Below are 11,932 nucleotides of genomic sequence, written 5' to 3'. Positions count from 1 at the left end.
TCAAATATCTTTCATGATAGCATTTGAGTTGTTTATAATGTATCATGCATTTTTTCTTCAATGTTTGTTGAGAAACACATTTGAAATCTCAAATAAACTAAACAAAATTTGGTTAAAATAACTAAATTCATGCCGTTCTAAAAATGAGAAACTAAATTAGTTCAATGTTTTGAACAAAGACTATTAGTCTAAAGTTTCGAAGAAACTAATTTTAATTTTTACTAAAAGTTAAAAAAATAATTAACCAAATCAAATAAGGCAAATATAAATTAAAAGGTAGGAGTAGTAAATGAAATAAACTTGGACTTTGGTGGCCTAGAACTTTAGGTTTTAAAACAAAGGGAGAGAGGTGAACTTAGAAGTTGTGGGGCGTTTTCCATCATAAACATAAGCTACATCACCATCTATCCCTTTTCTTCTTTCCTTTCTTCTCTTCTAGAAACCTAGTACTTAAAACAATATACCAAGTAATTAAAAGAATATAATTTTTCCTTCGGAATTGCATGCAAGAGTTTGGTGAGGGTTGCAGAGAATTTGGCATCAGCTCCATCATATGGCCATGTCCAAACTCGACTTGATATCAGCACCGAAGCACTCACTGCCTTCAAACATTCAAACTTTTGGTTTGAAATTTTGGAATTCACTTGGATAATTTTGTGCAAGTGATTCCACACACAGTGCATCAAAAGAACATTTGACCCCATTGGTAGTGAATTCACATGCTCTTGTTGCCTTCCGATTATATTATCATACCTTTAAAAAGAACACCATGGTGATCTTACCAATCTTACCCGAATTGAAACAGCTTAGTTGATATTTGAACACAGATTGCTTTGGATAACAAAAATACCAACAGAGGCTTTGAGGAACGACCCCAATAGTAAGGTTAAAATAAGAGTAATTCAAATTTGCAGTGATCCTTATTTTATATGATACGAAATACTATTTCTGTGATTTTTAATGTTATTTTATGACCTACCAACCTCTTAAGCTTCTAAACAAGGCATGTAAAAGAATTCAAGACACAAGGACCAGATGAGAAATGCATGCACACATCATGCAATTGAATAATCGCACAACAATGTACAAGGTTGCATATGAAACTGCAATGTACTAATATGTTGGTTGTGATAACACATTTTGATCCTCCTTTCCTTTTTCTCTTCACTTTTAGGTAATCAACATAAACACAGCTGACTATTGACCCCTAACTAAAACTTGAGCCATCTTTTCTCTTTTTCTTTGCTAACAACTGCATTTGAGGCAGAGGCATGAACTGCTTCGGCATCAGCCAAGGCTTTGCGGGTTTCATTTAGTTTTCTCATCGCAGCCTCATACACAGCCTTCTCTTTCTTATTGACATTCACAATTTGCTCAAGCTTTTCAACCTTCATCTTCAAATCCTTCACCTCTTCCTCATAAGCAACCAGTGCTCGTCTATCTACCTTTTTACCTTCCTCGGAACCTTTACTTTGTTGCTTCTTCGTTGATCCACCACCAAAAGCCTCACTGTGCATTGCCAGCTGATTGTTTATCAATGCAAAGACATCTGATGTTGACTCCTCTTCCTCTTTTGCTGCACGATTTGCTTCTGCAAATTTCTTCTCACGTTTTCTCTTGCCACCTCGGCTCCGTTTCTTCTTCAATTCCTTGTCTTCATTCTCTTCCCTTCTATGAGACTCAAGAGCATGATCCAAGGATTGCTTTGGTGGTAGCATCTTCACTGGTATAGGGTCCAGCATTCCCTGACCCGTTACACCCAAACCCATTCCTTCTCTGTACCCCATATTAGCCATCATTTTGGAAGCTATGCCTCTGGTGTGGTTTTCCCAAGTGGCAAATGTTGCAGTTTCAGTTTGAACTCCTCTCTGTAGGTTGGTACTCTCCAGAAATCCTAAACCTTGTGATTCCTCATCCTCCTCATAGTCACTGGACCCAGATTGCTGTATGCTGGAATCACTCTCTGAGTCACTCACTTCTGCATGCTCAGACAATGTCATTTGTTCTGCACCAAGTTTCACAGTACTCCCATCATCCCGGAAAACAACTTGTCCAACTCCAGCCTTTTCATCCCAGGATTCGAGTTCGGCTTCTCTCCAAGTGCCTGAATTTGCAGTTGAGACTGCCCATATGCTTGACCCGACAAGGGATTGCTTCCAGATTGTAGGGACAAATTTCTTAAGAGCGGACAAGTGAACATCAACTCCTGCAGATGTAGACAGAACATGAGTTATCATACATATTTAACAAAACAGGCTTGTCGAATATAAAAGGTCATCAGCTGAAACAATAAAAACTAGAGTAAATTACAATGACACCTCCGATATTTTCACAGACTACACTGGGATCCCAATTTTTTAAAAGTTCTACACAAACCACTTATTTTCTAGAAATGAAAAAACATTACACTTACATCCCCTAATAAGAGAGTTAAAAACAGAGGGTACAAATGTAATTTAATCAAATTTTAGGGGTATCAACGTAATTTAATTTAAAAGCTAACAGTAAAAATAAGGCTTTGCAGGAGTGTCAGCATCCAAACATAAATTACAGAAATTCTAACCCTTCAAATTCAATAAAAGCTAAAAAATTAATCAATTGGATTAGCAAAACTTTCTTGGCCCGATCCCCTAATGTTACTATGTTATCGTGCCTTAAAGCATGCTCCAAGAAACTTGGTAAAGTATTTCGAAATTATTCAATGAGTGAAGTATGAATAATTTCACATAGCTTACATAAATATTAAAGCACGAAATGCTTGTTATTTTTTTCATCCAAAAAGAGAAAAATCGATAAACACAAAGAACGTCTAATGAATGTAGTTGTAGGTTGAAATAAATATAATAGCTTCCTCTTGGTGAAAGTACACAAGCCAACTACATATATTAAGATGTCATGAAGACTGATATATCTTTATGGAAAAGCGTCATAATGTAAAAATCAATTTAAAAAAAAAAAATCTTATACCGATTGCCTAATTATGTGACTACACAAGTAATTAAAACCCAGATCCCTAATTTAAAAATATGAACTACCGAACCAAATGTTAATAGGACTTTGACTCAAAAATGTTCACTGAATATTTACACTTAAAAGTTCAAGTGGAACTAAATTTTAGTGACAGTAAATTAAAAAGAGGTCTATGTGATTTCACCTCTACACAATTTTGTTCAATTTGCTCAGCAGCTTACCATGTGATAGGCGACAGTTACTACCAAATCGACATCGTTGTTGTAAAAAGAACTTGCACATCTGCACTTTGGTGTTCTAGTATTAGTCAAATGACATGAAAAACAATTGATTTTATTGAATAATCTGAACCTATAGTTCTGCGGAATAACAATGTTAAAGAAAACTTCTTCACATGAGTAGCAATTTCATATTCCTTCACTTCACTCAAAATTTCTTCATATAATGTTCAATCTGAATGACCTTTCTTGATTTACATCATATAAGGCAATGGTAGTTGAGGATACTTGAAACCCTTAAGATGGCTTGCAACTAAGATGGCGAGATTTATGAAAGTAAGACAGAAAGAGATGGGAATATGTCACGTTAAAAGGGTTTTGTAACTTCCAATGTAAACTAGCTAGGACTCTCTCATTGACTGTGATAGAAACCTCAAACAAAATAGTTTCATTCGTTATAGAAAGATTATTGTATGAAACTTGTTTGGAAATATAATTTGTTTAATAAGTGAGTTCATTTTAAATGGATGTTGTATCAATTATCTAATATTTATTAAGATGTATAACATATCACATCTAATACAAATTGTAAATCATTCGATTAAAATGATATTTTCTTAAATATTGCAGTTAAGTTTTCAAATCTCAAGAAAAAAATTTGAAACATCCTGTCTCGGACTGTGTTCGGCTGTGTCAAGATGACCACCAATCTACCTTTAACGCAACACTCGCGTATGATATAAACAATATGTAGAAAAGGGTTGCTAATAAATAAATTTAAATATGAAGAGAAGAGCCTAAACTCTCCTGACATCAAAATCAAATTAAGAACAATTGTCCACAACTCCACATAGCAGTTCAATTGAAATATGTTATGATATGAATCTTAGGAATATGGTTTCTTTTTATCATAAAAGTTTCGGTACATTGGACAGAGATTTCAGTACAAAGATATGATTGAGGATAAGAAATACCAAGTACGTAAAATCCCATAAAATGATATTTTAGAAGTGGTGGTAGTTTAAAAAATAGTGAGACTCGGTTATTTTAATACTAAATGGGTTATTTATAAATAGCTTTATTATAAACGAATTTCATTATTTTAAAACATACCATCTCTCTAGAAACCACTTTTCTAGAGTTCTCTACCTTCTCTCTAAGAGTTCTGACTCTTGTGTCATCTCTTTGACGATCAGGAGATGTCTAGACGATCATGGCGTCAAGGTCTACAAATCTAGCCGATCAACTTCAAGAATAGAGTAAGTAAGTTTCGACTCCTTTTTCCTCTCTCGTTCCTAATCTGTTTTTAGAATAATCTTGTACATGTGTAATCATGCTTCTCCTAGTCATTCTTGGTTTATCTAGAGTTCTACAACTCTGTTCGTTTTCAATTTGGTGTTTCATAGGTTCGTCTAGAGATTCCTTGCGTTTCAAGCAATCGACGAAACGTATCTTTGGGTTGGAGAGTTTATTGCAAGGTAAGAGAAGCTAGAACTTGTTTTAGATTATTGTGTTGATCCTAATTTAATATATCTATGTATTATAAAACGAATTGCATGTATTTGTATTGGTTGTGCTAGTGATGTTTGAGTTTAAATGATGATCCAAGGTGGTTTGATGTTTGAATGTTTATGTTTAGATTGTTTTACAGTTATAATTATGTGTTTGGAGGTTGCATTGTGGTTTTAATGGTGATCTTAACGTGGTTGGAGTAATTGAGAGTGAATTACTTGAGTTTCAAGCTTAGAAGAGAGGTTTTGGTGAGTGGAATTGAGAACTTGGTATTGGAGTGAGATGGCAACTGGTCTAGCACTGTTATGTAGTTAATTGGGACTTGTTGGAAGAGTTAAATGGTTGAAAACTGACGAGGAGCAAAGATTGGGGTTCATTGTTGAAGTTTTGAAGTGTTTTAGTGGAAAAAGGGTGGGTTTTGAGAAGTGAGAATTGGAAGTAAGAGGTGTTGACTATTTTGGATAGTTGGGAGTGTGTTATAAGACCCATTAGGACTTGTCTAGGCTGTTAAATGAGAAATATCTGGTATAGGACAATTGGTGTCATCTCAGGGTGAGTTCTTAGAGGATTTTGGCCCAATTTGAGGTTTTGAAGGGTGAGATCTTGAAACAGAGTGACTATGAGCAATATGAGGTGTTGGGGTGTACTAGCAAGTGTATTTTGACCTGGTTATGCAGTTGCGAAATTGATATGGGGTTAAAAGTGTAGATTTGATTTTGGGTAGCTTATAGGAGTGAATTTGGGTTTTCATAGGTCAATTTGGGTTTGGAGTGGTCAATTCAAGTTAGAGGTCTGTTTTTAGATGTTTCTCAGTGCCTAATAATAGTGTTTAAGAATCATTTAAACTTGTGTAGAGGGTCACCAAATTCCATATAGGTGAATTTTAAAACCTGATGCAGCATTGGGCGCCCTCTAAGGGGCTCCTGGGCATCATTTTTGTGAGAAGAACTCCCCTGAGCACCCCTGTTCCAGGGGTCTAGCGCCTAGGCGCCCCTTTTGGGGCACTGAGCGCCACTCAGCAGTTTCTGGTTTTTTTCAGTTTTCGGGATCTCAAATTTGGGGTTTCGGGTGTCCGTTTTGGATGTTTTTTTTTTTGGGTGTTTTGGACCCTTCTGGAGCTGTTGGTGAGGGTTTCAAATCTATTTTTCTTGCCTAAGTGTGAGTATCAAGATTCCATGAATAAATTGTGTTATCATGTGATTTTTTATGACTTGTTAGGGTTGTTTATGGTCCTTTAAAGTATAATCAATCTTATATATGTTTGTATGCAATGTAAAAATGAAAGTTTATATGTATATGGTTTCAAATGGATTCCCTGTAAAGGTGAAGTGATATCAATGGTTTCAAAGGTATGGAAGAGAGTTCCAAGGAGGAACTTCTCAGTGGAAGTTTCAAGTGTTGTTAGTCTAGATGCAGGTAGCTCAGTATTGGGTGTTATCCTAACACTTTAATGGTCATACATTCTCAAATAAAGAGGTTTGACGCATGTGGTGAGTGTAGCAAGAAGTCTGAGCCTGAGGGACCTTTCTCCATTTGGCAAAAGGGTGTTTGAGGACTAATCTTGTGATGTGTGGTAGGGTGAAACCCAATTGGCAAGAGTTTTGCAAAGCAGTAGTGGCCACAACAAGTGCACAACCCGGGCATTCATTCTATGTTCGGATGGTCAGTTTAGGTCATTGCATGTTAAGATGTTTGGGTTAATGTATGTTATATATATATATATATATATATATATATGTGTGTGTGTGTGTGTGTATGATTCATGTATGCTATGTTATAAATAATATATGACTTTTCTTGTATCTAGCTTACTCTTGCTTTTGTGTTGTCAGTTATGTATTGTTTTCTCTTTTGCAATGATCACTTAAATGGTGTGAACATAGGGAGACAGTCTTTAAAGTTGCTCCAGTGAGGGGTGAGAATGAAGTAGAGGTGTAGTTAGATGGATCTATAGAAGTAAATCTCTTCTTTGTGGAAGGTTTGTTTTACCTAGTTGTTCTTTTAACATTTATGTTACGTTTCATTTTGGTAGTTTTATACTATTAAAATGGGATGTTACAAAGTACAGAAAAGAAAATTAAAACAAAATATAGAGGCAAAAATCCTAGCATTATGATAAAAATAATATAGGGATATCCATTTAATAGAAAATTCATCAATTATCTGATTTTTCTGTGTCGTTGGTTTCATTATTCAAGTTCATAAACTCACATGTTATCAGATGTACATTGTGTAAGGATCAAACAATTCATAGGTATTTATTGAAAACTTCAGCTTAAACTATGACAACATGCAGCTATAATCACATTCATGGTGTGGGGATATCAAGACTTAAGAGGTATTGAAGACAGTAAACATTATCATTTGTTTTTCTTTTATTTTCTACTACTATACAGATCCAAGGAAAGTTGAAAATATAGTTTAACGCCCACGACACCTTTGATGCCGACTTTCTAAATTTTTAATTGAATTCAATCCCAGATTTGACAGCTGTAGTTACATAAAAACTCCGTTATTTTCTCATAATTAGTTATAGTCGAAGAAACATAAAGGGAAGAGAAACTATACGAGTTAAAACCATAAGAATACCATGTCACCAACAGAAAACGTAGGAATACTTGGCACAGTATAATCTTACATACCAGCATATTCTCAGACGTAGGTGTAAGGAATGAAACTTTTGCCACTGAATTATCCAACTGCACCACTTGACCATTGTACCAGCGCCCATCTATGTGACGGAATCTACATTTAGATCCAACAGAATGACTTTTTCCCTCCAAAGGTTCTGGTTCAACATCTCTGGGATCAAGGAGTTCCACTTTCTCCTCTTCAGCAAAAATATTAGTGTTATGCAGAACTGCATCCGCTTCCTGTAACAATCGAGCACGTTTTAGGTGAAAAAGTCCTTCTTCTGCATCCTTAATTGCCTGGACAAGCTCCTCATGAACCTGTGATATCAAAGAAATTCTAAGAGATTTAATTATAAAACTAGCCTCAAATATTAGATTGATTGTGGTCAAAATCATGCCCAGGTCATAGAATCGTACATTTCAATGTGTTACACCAGATTCTGGGACCCTGGTCCCAGGTAGAACACAATTACACAATTTGCAGAAAAATTTGACAGAGATAGAGAGATAATTTATCTGATCTGAAAAGACAATACATTGATACTGAGTTTCTAAACTTGGAGACTCATATTTATAACATACTGAAACAGAAGTCTCTGACAAACCAACAAATATATGGTTACAGTAACTACTTCAAACAAAATACGGTTGCATAACTGAATGTAAATCTGTTATAGCAGAAACCTAACCAGCACATACACGGCAATAAGTTCATACTAGACATATGCTCTGTCAATATGCTGCTATCAGAAGTGAACTGCTTGCTAACATGTCAATATGCTGCTATCACGTGTTTTCAGTCATCTCAAAGTTCCAACAAATGGGGGGCAAAAAAACAGCCCAGTAGACACGCACCCAGTCAACTGAGGTCAAACTTAATTTTACCTTACCTAATTGAAATAATCTTTCTTCTAGTCATTATGACTCTCCTACAGAATGCAACCTTGGCCAAGCTATGGCGCTATGCAACTGTGACGATTGACACAACTTCCCCTCAGTCTGACTATGCAGGTTGTTATCTCAATTTCTCTGCTATGATTTGGTGCTGTCATTCCTCACTTGTAATTTACTAGAAGCCCCAAACATTATATAAAATGACATCTATTATTAATTTTGAAACAGAACATGCTTAAATGCTGGTTAGGATTGTGAATTCACTATGGCCTATTGGTGTAATTTTATATATAGTTTAGAATATAAGGTTACATCAATGGTAATAATGGAAAAGTATTTTCATTCTGTTTCCTGTTTTCTAACATTTATATAGGAAAAAGCTGAAAGCACAAAACAAAGTTGTTTCCTACACGGACTTCTTGAGATAGGAAAGAACCAAAGTGCAAAACAAAAAAACATTCTCAAACCAAACCCGGTCAGGTAGATGGATCCAATATAAGAGACACAAGTCTGACAACCTTGGCAACAATCGTATGGACACTAGCTCGGGACAGGACAATGTTCCACTAGAATAACTATTTTTTTATTACAATGATGCAGATCAACAGATCTTAAATAACAAACAAGATTGGAGTGTATGCAGTATAGTATTGCTCAAATGTAACACAGGTAATATGTACAGAATACCTATCTTCCACCTGCTAAGAGTCTAAAGCATCAACAACTAGTTATTGCAACATCCTGACTGTATTGCTCTCTTTAGCAGTAAAATTTTGGGTATTATACAGTTAATATCATTTAGCCTTCTGGTCAAAGAGTATTCTTTTTTCTTCAGTTACCGTCATTAATCAAAAACGCAATACAGGAGAACCTAATCTATACCAGAAAGGTCCACCAAAGACAACGGCGGCATTCACCTCAACGAACAAGAAATGCCTAAACAAGGTGTCCCCCATCAAACTTCGGTCTGAGTACCCTATTCCTGTTACTTGGGTTTTAAGTATAACAATAAAGACTCTCTGCTCTAATTGAATTACATATGACCAATGTAGCAAACATTACACAGCACACCAATCCATTTAACACAAAACATCAATGAACTCAGCATGATTATCTCTATCTGTGCACAACTTGAAAATGAAGGTCTGAGACAGCAATATATTTAATTAATACCACAGCCATTGAAATTTTAGGAGTCACAAGTCTACATATGTTCAAAACAGCACATATCCCAAACTTCAACATTCCGCCATTTTTGCCAACTACAATACCAATTTCTACAAACCAGTAAAAGTAACCTCAAACAACAATACCATTTACCATTGCAAATATACATGTAAGATATCTAGTAAATTTAATTAAAAACAATACAGAAACCCCATTTCATTCCCACTTGTTCACAGAAGGATTCAATCTTTAACAGAAGCAAACAACCCTCGACCTAAAAATCAGAAAATAAAGCAAAATCCTTAAATTCCAACGTGATTAAGGAATGGGAAATCGAAGAGGGACAGAAATTGTCAAGGATTATTGAAAAAAATTAACTTTTGATGATTAATCAAGAGAGAGAGAGAGAGAGTGGTACCGCGAGAAGCTCAGGGTTGGTTGGATCAGAGAGGAGAGCTTGATCGATAGCAGAGAGAGAATCCCTTTGCTCTTGCAATTGAAGTTCGAGTTGGTTCTCAAGAACCCTCTCTTCTTCGCTACCCATTGCCACACCCAAATGCAACCACGTTATTCACGCTCTTATTATAATGGAACACAAATTGCTCTTAGTATATATCATATATTAAAAATGTATAGTTTTATATAGTTCTTATTATATAAAATATTTATATAATTAAGGGGAAAATATATTTTTGGCTCTGTAATTTTTTTTCTCGTACTTTCAAATTCATGGATGTGATCCTTCAATTTTTACAATATATAATTTTTTAGCTTTATGATATCTAAATTTAACATTTATTGATTGCAAAATAAAGATTAAATTCATACAATATTTTTCCATTAGTCTTTGTTTAAACTTCAATTTAAATATGTTTTCTAAAAGCAAGACTCAGGTAAATGAGTCCATAAATATTAACTTTGTTCAGAGGATTAAGTTTTTTTCTTTTTTGGTCAGAGAAATTATTAAATGGACGAATGACGAAACTTACACAATCTGTGTAAGAGAGATCATTACCTTCTTAATATTAACGTACTTTAAATAATAAAAATAATAGTGAAAATATAAATAAATACATTAAATTCATTAATATGAACAACAAAAATCCTAGACTACACGAATTAAAATTAGTCATTCAACATATTTTTATTTTTATTAAATCAACAATATTTTAATAAAAAATAAAACTCTTATTCATTTTAGATAAAATTTATAATTTTTCAAATAATTAAATTAGTATCAAAATTTTGTGTAAAAATAAATCATTTTCTATAAATTTTCTCTGGGATCCATTATAAAAAAAAAAATAGAGAAGACAAGATTTTCAGTAAATATTTTCCTGATGTAGAATAAATTTAGAGGATGTAAACCTAAAATATCCTTTAAGCTATTTTTATTAATTTCACATTTCTTTATTCATATATATATATATATATATATATATATATATATATATATATATATATATATATATATATATATATATATATACAATTTTATGAGTATTGTTTAAATCCCTTTCATTTCGTATTGATTAGATGAGTTGTAAAATCTCAGGTATTTAGGTATTTTAAAAGTGGTGCACTAGTGGAGAAATTTTGTTTAACGTTGGTTAATTTAGACTTTTAACGTCACTTATACAATAGATGTCTATAAGGGTGACGTCCATGGGATGTCGGAAATCCTCTTAACTGACGTCAATATAAACGTCGGTTAACGACATACACCGACATCCATATAGACGTCTACTTATACCCACACCGACGTCTAATTTCTCTATATAGACGTCCACCTATGCATAAAATCGACGTTTACATGAATATATAGNTAGAGGATGTAAACCTAAAATATCCTTTAAGCTAAATTGATGGGGTGCAAGAATATATATTCATATATATATATATATATATATATATATATATATATATATATATATATATATATATATACTAATAAATAAATACAATTTTATGAGTATTGTTTAAATCCCTTTCATTTCGTATTGATTAGATGAGTTGTAAAATCTCAGGTATTTAGGTATTTTAAAAGTGGTGCACTAGTGGAGAAATTTTGTTTAACGTTGGTTAATTTAGACTTTTAACGTCACTTATACAATAGATGTCTATAAGGGTGACGTCCATGGGATGTCGGAAATCCTCTTAACTGACGTCAATATAAACGTCGGTTAACGACATACACCGACATCCATATAGACGTCTACTTATACCCACACCGACGTCTAATTTCTCTATATAGACGTCCACCTATGCATAAAATCGACGTTTACATGAATATATAGAGGTTTAAAATGACACTAACTGACGTCTATGTTCCTTATAGACGTCGGACCTGGCACTAACTGATGTCTAGCAAAGGCATTGTGTTTTAGTGCAGTTTTGATCCAGACTTTCGGTAGCATAGGGCAACACTCTCCTCTCGCTAGTTTCCCCACAAAAAAAGCTTGCGTCTTTTGAATCTTCTATGACATTTCAAACCAAAACCGAACCTTGGTCCATGACTACTTCCCATTATTCAACCGC

General features: G+C 34.1%; 1 protein-coding gene across 2 annotated transcripts; it reads right to left on the bottom strand.

Moving 5' to 3' along the window:
- Positions 1 to 1,036: 1,036 nt before the first annotated feature.
- Positions 1,037 to 9,978, bottom strand: LOC106778420 (zinc finger CCCH domain-containing protein 22). 2 transcript variants are annotated; one of them, XM_014666377.2, is made up of 4 exons: positions 9,813 to 9,978; positions 7,343 to 7,651; positions 3,192 to 3,252; positions 1,037 to 2,206 (listed from the first exon to the last, which is right to left on the bottom strand). In XM_014666377.2, exons 1-4 carry the CDS (start codon positions 9,936 to 9,938, stop codon positions 1,212 to 1,214), a joined length of 1,491 nt encoding a protein of 496 aa, XP_014521863.1. In that variant the 5' UTR covers positions 9,939 to 9,978; the 3' UTR covers positions 1,037 to 1,211. The 2 variants fall into 2 exon arrangements, with proteins under 2 accessions (XP_014521863.1, XP_022631907.1); XM_022776186.1 differs by having other exon boundaries at positions 7,343 to 7,573.
- Between the last annotated feature and the right edge of the window lie 1,954 nt (positions 9,979 to 11,932).

This window comes from Vigna radiata, unplaced genomic scaffold, assembly GCF_000741045.1.
Source record: "Vigna radiata var. radiata cultivar VC1973A unplaced genomic scaffold, Vradiata_ver6 scaffold_335, whole genome shotgun sequence".
In the NCBI taxonomy this organism is placed as follows: domain Eukaryota; kingdom Viridiplantae; phylum Streptophyta; class Magnoliopsida; order Fabales; family Fabaceae; genus Vigna; species Vigna radiata.
Note: the sequence above shows the minus strand (reverse complement) of the source record. Positions and strands in the feature narration are given on the sequence as shown.

Bases quoted from the DNA above. Each gene is read 5' to 3' on its own strand.
- LOC106778420 (XM_014666377.2), bottom strand. From the start codon at position 9,938: ATGGGTAGCGAAGAAGAGAGGGTTCTTGAGAACCAACTCGAACTTCAA. The intron at 7,652-9,812 runs GTACCACTCTCT...TTGATATCACAG, and splicing joins CCAACCCTGAGCTTCTCGCG to GTTCATGAGGAGCTTGTCCA. The intron at 3,253-7,342 runs GTATGTAAGATT...ACCAAAGTGCAG, and splicing joins CTACGTCTGAGAATATGCTG to ATGTGCAAGTTCTTTTTACA.